The sequence below is a fragment of the Ammospiza caudacuta genome, chromosome 7, assembly GCF_027887145.1.
Source record: "Ammospiza caudacuta isolate bAmmCau1 chromosome 7, bAmmCau1.pri, whole genome shotgun sequence".
NCBI classification, from domain to species: Eukaryota; Metazoa; Chordata; class Aves; order Passeriformes; family Passerellidae; genus Ammospiza; species Ammospiza caudacuta.
In genome coordinates, this window is record NC_080599.1 from 10,584,269 (window position 1) to 10,600,829 (window position 16,561).

The 16,561-nt window shown below is 51.4% G+C and overlaps 1 protein-coding gene across 1 annotated transcript in view; it reads left to right on the forward strand.

Annotated features, from left to right (window-relative positions):
* The first annotated feature begins 649 nt into the window (after positions 1-649).
* The window catches only part of LOC131559641 (serine/threonine-protein kinase pim-1-like), a 28,297-nt gene continuing 12,385 nt past the window's right edge, over positions 650-16,561 (forward strand). The window contains exons 1-2 of the mRNA XM_058808058.1: positions 650-839; positions 2,360-2,412. Of these exons, the coding sequence (XP_058664041.1) occupies positions 650-839; positions 2,360-2,412 (243 nt within the window). The remainder of the gene's footprint in view (positions 840-2,359; positions 2,413-16,561) is intronic.

Consider the following 16,561-nt stretch of genomic DNA (forward strand, 5'->3'; position numbering starts at 1 on the left):
CTCCCACAGCATGACGTGGATCGTGTTGAGGCAACTGCATATTGTCCAGGGCTACTCTTTCAACCATTTGTTTCCAGGTAGCTTGAAACACCATACTGCACTGGCAGAAACAGAATCATAGCAAGGTGAACAATATCATAAGGTGCAAGTACGTCAGCATTTAGAACACTAATCAGTTGCATCATCTGCGAAGAGTTAACATCATATTGGTCTGCTTTGGACTGAAGGTCCTGTACAACCCTCCATGAAAAAAACCTGATGGCTGTCTTGTTGTCCTGAATTAGGAGCAGCTTTGAAAACAGGAAAAGCCACAGGGCCACCAGAAGCAGCAGCAGTCATCCCCATCCTTCTAGGTGGACCTATTTTCTCTAACAAATTCCAGTCTCCTACTTCAGCTGCTTTTATTCTTACGTGTTCCCAAAAATGCAAAGGATGTCGAGGAGTCACAGCCACATGGCAGGGAGGCAGAGTCCAAGAACCAGCAGACCTGGATCTGCTACGAGGTTGAACAGAAAAAGATTCCTGTGTCTTTTTAGATATACTCATAACTGGCAGTTCAACGTCAGAGCTGTAACTAGACAGGGCAGGACACAATGTTAAAGATTGCATTTGTTCGATTAGTTTGGGAAGGAGGGGGGCAGACAGCTCAATGCGGGTTGTAGCAGAGCCAGACTGCTCGAAAGAGGGCAGAGAAGGTGTGGCCGGCTCCAGGGAACATGAGGAGGAGGCAGACGACTCGAAGGAGGGCAGAGGCGGGGCGGACAGCTCAAGGGAAAGCGGCGGGGGGGAGGCCGCCGAACCACGGGAGTGCGGGGGAGGAGCATCCGACCAAGGGATGGGTACAGGAGGGGCAGCTGAGCCGTGGGAAGGTGCGGGGGGAGCAGCTGACCGAGGGGATGGGGAGGGGGAGCAGCCAACCCAGCCAGTTTTTCACTTCGCTTCTTCTGTAACTTCATTTTTGCTAGTTGCTGTGCAGGCGTGAGATATTTTGGTCTAGCACTAAGATCAGCTAACTGTTTAGCAGGCGAAGTATACACAGGTTTAACATAGTCTTTAGGAGATAAATACCGAGGAACAGTCCCAGCCTGTGGGATCTCAGCACCTCAGGATGGAGGTGCAGAGAGGCCGAGACCACCCTTGGGGGGGCTTGGGAATCCTGGAATGTTGCCAGAAGTGTCTGGTGGCAGGATTTTGATCCTACACAGGAGATGAGACCTGTATGAGGGCTGGGAGGATTCCACTGGGTGAATGGTGAAGGGATAAGTTAGTTAAAGTGTAAAACACAGGGTTTATGATTTTGGTACAGGGGGGTCTAGAGAAGTAAGATGGAGGAATTGGGGCGTGTCCTGTCCTTCTTCTTCTTCTTCTTGGCCTCCATCTTCTGTGGTGGTGGTGGCACTTTGGGATTGGTCATTACTAGAAGTGCACAGGTTAATAAGAGTAGAAAGTATTGGAGAAAAATGATAAATATTGTACACGTAACTTAGGGTATAAAGATAAGTGACCGCCCGGGGGCTTCGGGAGTGTGCCCATGGCTGACTTGCTGTGCAGACCTCTGTCGGGCTGAAAGAAAATCTTTTAGATAAACAATTAATAAACACCAAGACCGAGACAAGATCAGAAGTCTCTCCTCGTCCTTTGAAGCGTCGGCTCTCCAAGGCCATCCCTGGGCCTTTCCAGGCCACCTAAACAGCAACACAGAAAACCTTACAAGCCTAAACAGCCGAGAAACAGAGCAAATGGCATTCCCTGAGCTAACTATCTCCGGTAATAAATCAGCCCAGCAAAGAGAAAAGAAGAACGCCGGGAGAAAAATGGAAATTTACACCAGCCTGCCGTTTAATTATCATGATAGCAAACCCTGGGGGAAGCTCCACAGCAGCAGCAGCTGCAGCAGCCCCCTCAGGGGAAGATACATTGACAGGCTCAAGCTCTCTCCTCTCTCTCTTGTTCTACTTTCCATTCCTTCAATGCCTCATACAACAGCCTCCAAGCAGCAGCCTAATCAACAACAGTCTTATCCCCCTTAGATATCACTTCCCATAGTCTCTTCCCAACTTTTTTCCATGCCCGGACACTGAAGGCAGTGTCGGCATCAGCCTCAAAGTTCTGTGATTTGCAGCATATCAGTAAACTGTGAAGCGCATAAACAGAAGTTTCAACACTTTGTCTTTTCAATAAAGATTTCCAGGTGGACAAAACACTAATTTCCTACTTTGATAAATTATTTCCCATTATTTTTCCAAATCCCTCACCTCAAATCAGAAGTCTGAATTAGGTCTGGACCTTCGCAGCCTCCCTGCTGCCTTCACTCATATTTTTTAGGGTACCCTTCAACTTTTTTTTTTTCTCTTTACAGTCCATTGTAATCATGGAGGACGGCCCCCAGATGTCGCTGTAGAGCACGACATAGTACAGTAATACAGAACTCCATCAGAAGGGCGAAAGAGAGATTTTATTAAATCAACATAACTTTTATAGTTCCTCCAGATATTGACACCCTTCTAAAACATATACAGTGCCTATTGGTCATGAAAGAGAAACAAAGTTTTCAGTAGACACCCAGAGAGCCACATCACTGTTGAGCCAGCGAGAGTCCATTTCTCCCAACTTTCTCTCCTTCTCTGGTCTCTGTGGTAACGACCTTGGTGTTCCTTCAGGAGAGATACAGGGCTTCTCCTTATCTTCAGGAGGCCCTGCTAGCTCACAAGGACAGCACAGAATGTCTTTCCCACATCTCTGTGATGTCACAACCCCCTCAGTGATGTCACAGTACCCTCAAGAACTCAGTTACACTGAAACACTGAAGTTTCTTGGACTTTGAAGAGATCCCTGTCAGGGACACAACTGAGAAAGTGTCCCCAATTTCCAGTCAGAGCAGAACACTGGAGGCAGTGATGACAGGTGGGGACAGGCAAGGCAAAGGTGTCTCTGGTGCTGAGCACACCTGGATGTGTGTCAGGAATGCAAAGGGCCAAGGCCTGAGCCGCAGCCCCTAGCCAGGCAGATCCTGTCCCTCCCTCCTTCCTCAGGGCTCTTCCCGGGATGGGCACTGGCATGTGGGCATGTGCAATGCCAAGGGCAGGAGCATGGGGCGGCCCCTGCCAGGCTGCTGAGCAGGGACAAGGAGGCAATGAGGCCCCAGGCCTGCAAGGGTCACTTGTCCCCTCGTGGCCTCAGGCCCAGGCCCAGCAGCCATGGCCAAAGTGCCGCCCAAGTTGGCTCTGGCAGGGCTGTCTTGCAGCTGCTGCCCATCCCTGTGCCCTGTGCAGCCCAGGCTGTCCCACGGTGTCCCTGCCCTGTGCCTCTGTCCCTGCAGGCTGTCGGCATCCCCCGGTTGCCCCACCTGGCTGGGCCCTTCCTTTGCTGACAACTCTGCCTTCTGCCTGCCTCTGCCTGCCCACACAAAGCCTGGGGCTGCTCCAGGCTCCTGCTGGGGACGTGCTGCACCACAGCCCTGCCCTAGGAGAGAAATTTTGCTCTCCTCATGTTGCACCTGGGCCTCTCCAGTTGCCCTTTCTCTGGCTGTTTTACACAATGCAGAAAAGCTCCAGCCTCTCTGAAACCACCCTTCCATCTCTCCCAGGCTACTCCTGTTCTGTCCTCAGTCTCCACACCACTGACTCCAGAGCCATCAGCCTCTACCTTCTGCTTATGTGATGCGGCCTCCAAACCCCATCTTGGGAGATTTTTGGGTCCTTTCCAAGATCTGTGAAAAAGGAAAAATAGTGGTCAAAGTTATTTTCTCCCAAATCTAGCAGTGACAGAACAAGGGTCAATATCTCTAAACTGCATGAGGGTGGATTTAAATTTGTTAGGAGGAGGAAATATTTTACAGTTATGAGAAAGGCACAAAAGTGCAAGTGTATTTCCAGAGAAGTGGATGACCAATCCCAGGAATACTCCAAGATCAGGACTTTTGTGCAACCTGACCCAGTCCAAGGACGAAATTCCCGTTCTCTGTGTTCTCTGATGTGCTGGGTGCCCTCACAGCGCTTCTTGCCAGAATGTCTGCTGAGGGCAGCCAGGCTGCTGCAGGGGCAGTGACCTCACAGCCATCGCCATGGCAGCCCTGTCCCCTGGGCCTGACTCTGCCCTTTCCTCTGCCTCTGCCTTGGCTCTGCTGCCATGAAGAGTTTTGTCATTAATGTCTTGTCCCCAAGGTGCTGGGGCCAGTGGCTTCCCAGTCAGGCTCCTGAACCAGGAATGAGCCCTGAGGCAGAAGCTCTGCAGAGGTGGCCACCAGGCCGGGCTGCCAAGGGAGGCTTCTGGCCGTGGCCTGCAAGCAGCTGCTGCTGCCAAGGTGCCTTTGGTGCCTCAGGCTCTCCCTGGCACAGCTCCCAGCAAGGCACTCTGCCCTTGTGCCCGAGCCCTTCCCTGTGCTGGGGCTGGCCTGGGGCTTTTCCTGGAGCGGGACCTGCCCTGCTCATGGCACAGGAAAGACAGATCCTGCTGGAGCAGGAGGCTCTGCCTGCAGTGGGCTGCAGCAACTCCAGCAAGGCCCTGCTGACTTCAAAACTGCTTCCTAGAACACTATATTCTAATAATTGTTATAGCTCCTGAAGTGTGGAGTAAATAACTGTGCTAGTGATCTTTCCATGTGATCATGATCAGAATAAGCCAGAGTCATATTTATATAAAGTAATCTGGTATTCTATCATTAATCCTGCGGGACAAATTCTGTTATAGTTGAATTCCAACTCTTCAGTAATTTACAACTTTGATAATTTTTCTGGGGCTGGGATTGGATCCAGCCTCTCCCAGTCTCCTCTCTCAGAAGGAATTTTAGAAGTCTAGGGGCCCTGCAGGGGTTTGAGGTGGCTGTTGAGTGTCATTCATCCACCTCATGTCTCAGCAGGAGTTACTCCAATAAAGAAAAAAAGTTTTTGCCTGAAGCTCCCACTGTACCCATGACAGGAACCCCTGTGAGTGTCGGGGACATCCCAGCTCTTTGGCAGCCTGGGGACTCCTGGGATGCCACTGTGGAGCCCCCGTGAGCGCCTGTGACAGATCAGTGCCTTTGCAGACCAAGGTGCCCTGGGATGTTACCATGAAATGGCTATGACTGCCTCTGACCACAGGCATCTTTACCATCCCCAGAAAGCCCTGGGAGGTCTCCATGGAGCCTCTGTCTATGTCTGTGACATTCCAGCTCTGGAACAGCCTGGAGACTCCTGGAAGGTCCCTATGGAACCTCTCTGAGGGCCTGTGACAAATCTGATCCTTAGCAGCCAACCATCACCAGGACCCTGTTACTGCAGTCAGTTTCCATGGCAACCATCACCAGCCCCCTGTTGCTATGGTCAGTTTCCATGGCAACAATCCCCAGCCCCCTGTTGCTATGGCCAGTCCCTTGGCAGCTCCATGGAGACCCCATGCCAGGGGTGGTTGCCATGGACACCAGCTCAGGCCTGTAGCCACGGCCCATTGCCATGGCAACCATTGGCAGCCCCATCCCCAGGCTCATGGGATCCCAGAACCACAGAATTGGCTGAGCTGGGAGGGACCCATCAGGATCCTCCAGTCCAACTGCTGGCCCTGCACAGGACACCCCAACAATGCCAGCCTGGGCCTGGCAGCGCTGTCCAAACGCTGCTGCAGCTCAGAGAGCCCTGGAGCTGGGACCCTTCCCTGGGGAGCCTGGGCAGGGCCCCAGCAGCCTCTGGCCAAAAACCTTTTCCTGACATCCAACCTGAGCCTGCCCTGACTCAGCTGCCGCCGTTCCCTCCACTCCTGTCCCTGGGCACCAGAGGGAAGAGGTTCCCACAGCCCCAGCCAGGGACCTGCTCCCAAGGCTGTTGCCATGGCCACCAGGGCTGGCACCAGCTGGGATGCTTGGTTTCCACGGGCCAGGGTTCAGGAATGGGATTCCCCAATTTCCTGCTCCCACTAAAACCGTGCTGCCCTCGCTGCCCTCCCGCCTCCCCTGAAAAGAACAGAAGGCAAAAATCCTGGGCTGGGACAAGAACAATTCATTGGGAACAGAAATGAAATAAGGAACAAACAAAAACAGAAACAATATTGATAACAGAAGGGACTGTTTGCAGGGAAAACTCAACGAAACTCAGTGGGTCTTCCTGGCCACAATTTCCCCTTCCTGGAAATTTCACCCTTCTCCTCAGGGAGAGAGAGAGTCCATTTCCTGCCCCTGGCAATGACCTGAGGTGGGAGTGAATGTAATGACAGGGCAATTGCCAGACCCTCATGTTTTTCCATCCCACATCATGTCATTGGCAGGGACAGGAAAAGGTACAGGTTTCTTCCCGGCATGGATCATGGGGAACATGGATCATCAGGGCTCTTCCCAACGTGGATACTCCAATGATTGGAGTTGGGGCAGTGCACAAAATCCTCCTGCACTTGGGGCATTGGAAGCCTTCCCTTACCAATGCCTCCATTGGTGACTGGTCAAGTGAGAGCTGCTGGTGAATCTCTTCCCACACTGGGGACACTCGTAGGGCCTCTCCCCAGTGGGGATGTGCCAGTGCCTGATGAGGTGGGAGTTGTTCTTGAAGCCCTTCCCACACTGAGGGCAGCAGAAGGGCCTCTCCTCTATGTGAATCTGCTGGTGCTGGAGGAGACTGCAGCTGGTGTGAAACCTCTTCTGACACTGGGGACACTCGTAGGGCCTCTCCCCAGTGTGGATGCATTGGTGCCTGATGAGTTCTGACCTGTAGCTGAAGCCCTTCCCACACTCCCCACACTCATAGGGCCATTCCCTGGTGTGGATGCATTGGTGGCTGATCAGGGTGCTGCTCTGCCTGAAGCTCTTCCCACACTCCAAGCACTTGTTGCGCTTCTCCCCATCATTAAGCTGCTCATGGGCCACCAGCTTTGAGCTCTGGCTGAAGCTCTGTCCACCTTCTGGCTCAGGCTCGGTCTTTCGTCCTCAGAGCACCCTGGGCTGGGTTTGCAGCCCCTCCTCCTGTGGGATCTCTGGGGATTTTCCTCCCAGTTGGATTCCTGTGCCCTGGAGTCACTCATAACGGCCTCTTCCTCCAGGTTCTTCCATGGGGATTTTTCTTCCCTGGTCTCCATCCTCAGCTTCTTGTCTGGGGGAGGAAAGACAAGGAGAGGATGGGATTTGCCTCCGTGCCAGAGGGAAGGGGAAGGAGATCCCCCCAGTGCATCCCTGGTAGGAGGGTGTTGGCAGCAGGTTTGTCCTGCAGCCAGGGGCCGTGCTGGGCTGGGAGATGGAGCAGGAGAGAGGGGGAAAGGGGCATTGAATTCCTCCTCACCTTCCTGGGTGTCCTGGGGCATCCTCATCTTCCTCACAGCCTCCTCTTCCATCTGGCAAATGTTTGGGAATGGGAAATCCTGTTTTCGTCAGAAAACAACAGATGAGCACATTGTTTTTTTTACTGGTTTGAAGGCAAACCTGGGAAAGGGTCTAAGCCACAAACACAGTTTAAGAGGAAAATGAAGATCAAGTCAATGATACAGAAAAACTGCCTTAAACTGACAGAGTCAGGATATAACCTGACACCCTGTTGGTCAGGGTGGTGGCTTCAGTCCTATTAAATGGTGGCTGCAGTCCTGTTGGAGTGATGAACGTGGTTCTGTCAGAGCAGTGATCCTGAAGAAGGGTCTGGTCTTCTCTGGAGGTCCAGTGGTGGTTATGGAGCTCTTGTCCTCTGGGAATTCAGTAGGCAAGCTGCTCCTGGTGTTGCCAGCCTCAGCCTATATCCAGGTAGGAATGCTTGGATCCTCCCCCTGGGCAGAACATCCCACAAAGGGATGATGGAATTTTATCAGTCCTGCAGTGACATGCAATGGCCCATTAGCAGAAGATATCTCCCCTGGAGGGCGTTATCAGGGGTGAGTCATGGAAGAGATAAAGAACAGTGCCCCGCCTGTTTATAGCAGTTTATGAGGATGGGGATTGGAAAAGTGCATTTGGTTACATCTTGCATGGCAACCTGAAACAGTGGGGTAATACCTGCTCACGGGGTGAACACCACCCCCCTTACCCAAATTGGCTCAGGTGTAAAACCCCCACCCTGGGAAGGCCACACACACACACGCACACACACACACACACACAGGCGACAATGTCACACTTGCCCTGCCCCAGGGGAGGTCTCTGTCACTCCCTTGATGTCCACCCTTTTTTCTTTCTTTCCATCTCTCTCTACCTCACATTTACTGTTCAATAAAATCCACAGTAGATTTGATCTCATTATTACCTTAACTGGGGCATCTCTCTAACAATTATCTTAACTAGATTGCGACATTACTTTGGCACAGTGAGTTCAGGGCACTGTTGTCTGACCCCAAGTGCCTTTGACAACAGCATGGTTCCCTCCACTAAGGAGGTTGTGGGTCTCTCTGGAGGAACTATTGGAAACTTGGACACAGCTTCCTCTGAGCAACTTATGGGACAACTGATGAGGAAAACGGCTGTTGTCGGTAGCCAGTGTAAAGAAAATATTTTGTTGTTCTTCCTTGAAAAATTTGTTAAAATCACTGGAGGAAAGGGAGCAAATGATACCAGCAAGACTGACAAGGTTATTCACCCAACGGTGAGGAACAGAAGGATGCTAAAAGTCCCACAAGAAGCCCAGTAGTAGCTAAATTCCTGAATAAATCCTGAATTCCCAGACTTGGGTTCTGTGCCTCAGATTCCCACACATTTAATGTAAAATCCTTTAACCCTTAACATGTGAAGTTACCCAAAAATGTTCCAGGTAAGTAGGATTAGAGGGAGAAGAAATAGAGAACAACAGAAAGACAGAAGATCCATAGAAAGAGACGCACATAGGTACCAACTGTTGGGTTCCAGCATCACCAACAGAGGAACCCCAGGAGAAGGCAGGATCCAGACTATGGGCTTGGTTCTTGCTCCAGCTTTTAACCCCCTGGGCCTTCATTGGCACAGCCCTGTTGTGGGACTGCCAGCTGCTTGTCCAATATGAGCCAGGGTAGCACCAGCTGCCTAAGTGTGATTGATTGATTGATTGATTGATTGATTAACAGCTCAGCCAATCAGAGCTGGGTTAACACCATCCTCTGCTGTGTGATTGACAGCTCTTCTAGGCCAGGGCTGGGGGCAGGGTCTGTCCCACCACAAACCAAGGCCTGACCCGGCCCTGGCCCCAACGGGCATTCCGAGCATCCCAAGGTTTCTCAGGACATCGATCTCATCCAGTCTCTGACAGCAACCACGGTGACACTACAGAACCTCATGGAACCATGTGTCAGTTGTGACAATGGAGATCCAAGGAAACAATGGTGAGACAATGGAATCCAGGAATCCAGGAATCAAGGAGACCATTGTGCAACTCAGGGGCCCTGTGGATTCAAGGGTGAGTGATAGAACTGTGGTGTCCATATAAACAATGAGCACTTGTGACACAATGGGGCAGCATAGAGCCAAGGGACTCCTATGACTCTGTTGGGGCTCATGAAACCAAGGAGCCATTGTGACATTGCCAGACCTCATGGAATTAAGGAGACCATTGTGACAATGTGGGGTTCCATGAAATCAAGGGAATATGGAACAGGTCTGCCTGGTTTGGCCTCCTGGGAACTGTCTGACAGGTCCCACTGAATTTGACATACCAAGGGACATTTCCCATTTGACCGTGATGCACTGGGGCTCTGTGCTTTTTTCCTATAGGAAAGAACTGTCTTTCTTGTCTAGGCACCCATGGCCAAAATTGGGATTCTGCATCTAAAATTCTCTATATCCAAGGGTTACTCCCAGACAAAATCTGTCCATACAGTCAAGTCTGGCAAGACTTGGCCTCTGGTGACTGCCTCTCATCTGGTCCTGAACCACTGGGGCTCACTTGTTTCCTTCTTACTGAGATTATTGTGACACTGCAGGGCATTGTGGAACCAATGGGCCCATGGTAACACTACAGGCCGTTGTGGAGCCTGTTACACTGTAGGAACTTGTGGAACCAAGGGGAACATTGTGACCCTGCAGGGTACCATGGATCCAAGGCACCATTGTGACACTGTGGGGCCTCATGGAACCAAGGACATCATTGTGGCTCTGATGGACCGCATAGTCCCAAGGGGCCAGTGCAAATCACCAGCGTAGGAGATAGCCTGGCTGTAACTCAGAGTCAGCCAGATTTTATCCTGGAAGAAGTGGGCATGAGTTTCAAGTCCTAGGAATCATTTTTTTAACGTAGGGTGAGCTTGAGTGTTCCCCCATAAGCCTTAAGTGTTGTTATTCTAAGTTGTCCAAGTTCTAATGCCCTCTTGGTTTATTGGTTACTTACTTCTTCTATATGGTAATTGTTCTAGTTTTCTAGCCCTGAGTGTCTATATTGTTGCTTCCCCTTTGTCTCAGGTCTTAGGATACTGCCCCTCGTACTGTTCTCAACTTCTCCGTGTTTATTGTTTTTCACCCTGTTATTAAACTTCCTTTTAAACAACTCCATTGATCCTGCTCCTTTTCATTTTCGCCACCCTCCCCCTGAAGTCAAGGAACCAGAGAGGTTTGTCACAGCCACCCTCATTGTGACATTTGGCACTTGAACAGGGACCATGACATTCAGGGCTCCCTGTATCAGTCACATCAGCTGGGGTTAGCTGATAGTGCATCATGCCCTGGAGACTCAAGATGGAAGGAGCCCGAATGTGGCTCAGGAGCCTCACCATCCTCCCTCCATCTTGACTTCTCCACTTCCTGCTACCACAAACTTCTCTTCTGCCCTGAACGAACCTCCTCACTCCAACCCTGCAACTGTGGGTCATGCCCTCACAGTCAATCATGCCATCTTCACCCTGGGCCATGCCTCCAGTTAAGGAAGGAGACTAGCAAATAGCCTTGAAACTCCTCGTTGCCCTCGTATGAAGTTAGGGGGAAGAATCCCAGGTATCAGCCATTGGTTTACGAGGAAATCAAGAATCTGTGGTAGGGCAGCTAAAGACTATAGGAAGGACTTACCTTGTTTTAATGTCCTAATGAGGACCATGTTTACAGATCATGTCTTAACCTCCTATGATCTAAAATATATTATGACCATGATGTTGCCACCTAAAGGATACACCCTGTGGAAAGGGGATGGAACTGTTTACTAAATCAATTATTAGCAGACTATGCTAATAATGAGGTAAAGGCAGAGTTGACACTCTGCCATCTAGCTGGAGAAGGAAAAACCCAGCCTACCAGATGATCAAGCAGCAGATATCTCCAGAAAAGTATTGGATGATATCAAAGAGATGGCTTTGCAAGATTTAATCCAGGTATCAGATGGTAGCACCGCCAATTTGGACTACCTTGGGTGGCTGCAGCTAAAGCTTTAGGACAATTAGACCATCTTGGGTGCCTGTTAAATAAGCAAACCAATGCTACCTCCCACACATTGAGTGGCCTGCTCTCAGACATAGAGATCATCAGACAGGCCACCTTGCAGAACACTGATAGAGGTTTTACTCTGGGCACATGGGCATGACAGTGTAGACTCTGAGGGCATGTGTTGCATGAACCTCTCCAGCCACAGGGAGTCAATCCACAAGAGCATTCAGGTACTGAAGGAAGGGTTCAAGAAGCTTCAAGTGGAAAACAAAGACTGGTTCAATGAACTCTTCCAATCCAAGGGACTAAAGGGTTGGATGACATCTAGATAAAACAGGACTATTCATTCTCTTAGTGGTTGCTGTTGTATTGTTAATTGTCCCATGCTTGTTTGTATGCTTTTAGAAAGTCTTACAAAATTCTTTCAGTTCCATCTTAGTTGTAAAACAAAAAGTTGGAAGATAAACAGCACAGGATCCACGTGATTTCCTTGGAAGAGAGAATTGGAGGTGAGGATGGCACAAAAATCTCTAAGAGACTCAGTGTGGGGAGGAAAGTTCCTAAAAGTACCTAAAAGTATTCTTAAATCCATAAAATACCTGAAAACCTTGAGTATCTCAAGGAATTAATGGGCACCACTGAGTGTCACTACAAAGCTCTCAAGGGACACATTAAAGTAGATAATTGGGGCCAGGAGTACACAAAACACTCACAGAGTCTGTATCAAAAGGAAAACACCAAGTACCTTAAAATAACTGAAGTACCTTGAAGCATTAATGAGCCCCACTGAGTGTTGTTACTGACAAAGCCTCTCCAGGGACTGATTACGGCAGATAATTGGAGGCAATGATTGCACAAACCTCTCAGAGAGTCCAAGGCAAAAGCCAAACCCAAAGTCCTTTGAAAAACCTGCAGTCCCTGCAGGGAGCATTCAGGAGCCCCCAGGGCCATTCCTGAGCAAGGTTCCCCAGGGACTCCTTTCAGCAGATCCTTGAGGCCACTGGGATGTGGGCTAGGGGGGGATGCTGAGGGCAGGACAAGGGGCTGACAGTGCCCAGCCTGGCTGGGGCTGCACCAGGAGGCCCCAGGGCCTCAGGAAAAGGTGTCTCCTCCCAGCCCTTGGTGGCACAGACCCTGTGGTGCCCCAGGGCACCAAGACTTGGCTTCTCTTTGTCCTTACCTGTCATCACTGCCTCCAGTTCTCTGCTCTGCCTGGGGACACTTTCTCAGTTGTGTGCCTCAGTGGGACCCATTAAAAGTCCAAGAAACTTTGGAGTTGGATTCTGACTTGGAGTTCTGGAGAGGTTTCTTCAGCTCCCTCTCAGGGACTGATGTTCAGGGCCTGAGCACAAAGCCCCAGAGGCTCATTAATGTCCTGGTGCTGTGTCTGTGCTGCTGAGCTGGGCTAGGACCCTGGCACAGACGCAGTTCCTGGTAAGCAAGAAGAGCTTCAAAAGCACATTTCTCTCCATGAGCAGCTCTTCTGCAAGCCCAGCAGGGCTGGGAGAAGCGACCCCAGGCACAGCACAGAGGCACAGAGAGTTTCAGTGAGTCAGGGCTGGGAAGGTGCTGAGAAGTGCCTGGGGCAGAATCACTGCCAGCCCTTGGCACAGGAACCTCTGGCTGCAGGACAATGCAGCTGCAGCTCTTGGAGCCATCTCTTAAAGCTGGAACATCCCAATGCCTACAGACCTTGTGAGTACATTCTCTGATTGTCTCTTGTGCAGAGCAGCCAGGGGTCCCAGGGCTGTCCTGCAGAGCAGGGTCCTGCAGCCCAGGGTGCTGTGCTGGGGCAGGGACTCTGCTGCCTGCCAGGGACAGCTGTCAGCCAGCCTTGGCAGCTGCTCCCAGCACTGGGGGACAAGATCTGGGTGGGAGGAGACAGCTGGTAAGGCTTGGAAGTGTTCTCCTTTTGTGGGGAGGATGCTGCATGGTTCAGGACTGCTTCCCAGCATGACATTTAACTGCAGAAAATTTCAAAGTAGATTATAGAGGGATCACAGCAAGGCAAGAGCTGCATTAAATGGAAAATTCTGCTTTTTTAATCTACTGCTCTGGGCTGCCTGGATGGGAAATTGCACATAGATATTAATCTCTCAGTTCAAGTTGGGAATTAAAAAAAAAAATCTCACAGATCTGAAAAAATGAGGCTGTTAAAGCAATCAGCAGAGGGCTCCTTAGAGGTAGCATCACTGTCACTTTTCCAGGCTCCTCAAGGTTGTTCTGACATTGCCATCAGAGCCTGCAGAGCCAGAACAGGCCCTGGGCAGTGCCAGAGCTGGGAGGGGTCTGCAGGGCAGAGCTGAGCCCCCAGGGCTGGGCTGGGCTCTGGCAGCACTGGCAGGGCTCAGCCCTGGGCACAGGGAAGCAGCTGCTGGCAGGGACAGCTCCAGGCAGCAGAGCCCTGGGCAGGCAGTGGAGGGAAAGTGCCCCCAAGCTGTGCTGGGATATTTAAAGTCCCATCCAAACACAACTATTCCATGATTACTTTCCTTACAGATCCCCATGCCCAGGCATTGCAAATGTCCAACAGCAGCTCCATCAGGCACTTCCTCCTGCTGGCATTGGCAGACATGCGGCAGCTGCAGCTCCTGCACTTCTGCCTCTTGCTGGGCATCTCCCTGGCTGCCCTCCTGGGCAACGGCCTCATCATCAGCGCCGTAGCCTGTGGCCACCACCTGCACACGCCCATGTTCTTTTTCCTGCTCAATCTGGCCCTCAGTGACCTGGGCTCCATCTGCACCACTGTCCCCAAAGCCATGCACAATTCCCTCTGGGACACCAGGAACATCTCCTACACAGGATGTGCTGTTCAGCTCTTTTTTTTTTGTTTTCTGCGCTACTACAGAGTATTTCCTCCTGACTATCATGTGCTATGACCGCTATGTGTCCATCTGCAAACCTCTGCACTTCGGGACCCTCCTTGGCAGCAGAGCTTGTGCCCGCATGGCAGCAGCCGCTTGGGCCGCTGCCTTTCTCTATTCACTGCTGCACAAAGCCAATACATTTTCCCTGCCCCTGTGCCATGGCAATGTCCTGGGCCAGTTCTTCTGTGAAATGCCACAGATCCTCAAGCTCTCCTGTGCCAAATCCCACCTCAGGGAACTGGGGCTTCTTGCTGTAAGTGCCTGTTTGGTATTTGTTTGTTTTACGTTCATTGTTTTCTCCTATTTGCAGATCTTCAGGGCAGTGCTGAGGATCCCCACTGAGCAGGGACGGCACAAAGCCTTTTCCACCTGCCTCCCTCACCTGGCTGTGCTCTCCCTGTTCGTCAGCAGTGTAGCAGTTGCATACTTGAAGCCCCCTTCCCTGTCCTCCCCATCCCTGGATCTGGCCCTGTCAGTTCTGTACTCAGTGGTGCCTCCAGCTCTTAACCCCCTCATCTACAGCCTGAGGAACCAGGAGCTCAAGGCTGCAGTGTGGAGACTGATGACTGGATGGTTTCAGAAACATTAAACTGATGACCAATTTCTGCCAATCACTTCTAATAAAATCATCTTTGATACTTCTTATTGGCTTCAGTGTGAAAGTATGTTTTGTTTGCTTTAGTTTTTTTCTATTATCCACAAACACATGTCATCCTTTCTGCCATTTCCCATTTGTTTCTTTCCACCTTTAATTGTGGCCACAGACTGTGTCAATGAGGGGCTGCACTCTTAGTGGCTTTAAATAAACTAAAGGATCTCCCAGCAGAGTTTTCTGCAGAGATGCCCTTTTGTTGCCTTCTCTGGAAGCTGCAGCAGCAATGTCTGTGTGCAGAGCTGGGGGCAGATCAGTGCTGGCCCAGCAGCTGTGCCCAGCAGCAGCAGCACTTGGTGTTGCCAGTGCTGCTGCCGTGGCCCTGCCCCGCTGCCCTGGTGGCCCTGGTGTTGCTGTAGGGCCTGAGTGCTCTTGGGGCCGGGCAAAGCCCTGGGGGTGGCAGTGCCGGGGCTGCAGCAGGGACAGGCCATGGGCACTGCTGGGGCAGCGCTGACGCCTCAGCCCAGGCCCTGGGGGCTCCAGACTCCTTGCCCAGGCTCTCTCAAGAACACGGCCAGGCTGATTCTCAGCACAGAAAACCCCCGTGAGCAGCCCCAGGCTGGCCGTGGGCAGGCTGAGGGCAAACAGCATGGCTGGGGCTCTGCAAGGGCCCTGTGGCAGATGGGAAGGAGCAGCAGAGCAGGGGCTGATCCATCCCCAGTGCGCTGCACAGCCCAGGGCAGCGTCCCAGAGCGTCCTGATGGAGCTGCCAAAAACATCCCCCCTCTGCAGCCCTGGCCTCTCCCCCAGCTCACACAGGTGCCCCATCCTTGCAGGCACAGACATGGCAGCGCTGGCTCAGCAGCCCCTGTTTGCATTGCACACAGCAGGGGGAGCACCCCCATGCTGTTGCTGTGGGGACATGAACCTGAGGGAACACAAATGCCATCAGCCTGAGACAGAGTAAAGATCCATTCTGAATTAGGTGAAGTGTCTAAGAAAGGTGAAAAGTCTGTGAGGCCAAAGCTGAAGGAAAACTCGCATGCTGAGACAGCAAGGAGACAGAGAAAGAAAAACAGAAAAGACCACAAGGTTGTTTTGCCCCCGACTTAGAAATTCCTTTGATAAAGAAGAACTGGTGCTAAATGTCACACGGAATGAATATGTATGAACTTATTGTGAAACTGTATGCATATGCATTTGGAAGGGGGATAAAAGAAGACCCGAGGTCTTCAGAGGTACGCATGCCTTGTTGGGGGACTTGCGTCTGGCGCACGTCGTAATAAAAGCATACCGGGCTTTACAACTTTTACAAAGTGGTGAGGTTTCTTCTTTTCTCCAAAAAACATTATGGCGAGCCAGGCGGGAGTTCTCTGTCCCCGCAGGGGCAGGGGGGATAGACGGACCTCCAAGGCGCGCCCTAGGATTTTTTCCTGGTGGGGCTCCGCTCGTCTCAACTTGCCACCTGCGAGGACAGACAACGACCTGCTGGCCTGCAGAGGAAGATACGGTATGTACTGAGGGGCCCCGGGGAAGGGAAAGGAGAGCAAGGGAGTAAACCACCCAGAGACATCTGGGTTCAGCTGATAGAGCAGCTGTATTAGAGACGGGGTTCATCGTTCTGATAGAGGGGAACTGCTAGTGGCTCTAGGGGTGAGCTGGGTGAACCCGTGTATGTGTGTATTGGGGGTTCATTGTTCTGATAGAGCAGAACTGCTGAGCCCGTGTGTGCTTTGTTTGTGTGTGTGTGTGATGTCCGGACACTGTCTCTGTATGGTCAATGCATTTCGTGGTCAGTGCACTGTGTTTCTAATCGTGCAAGTGTATAAGTGTATGGTGTATAAAAGA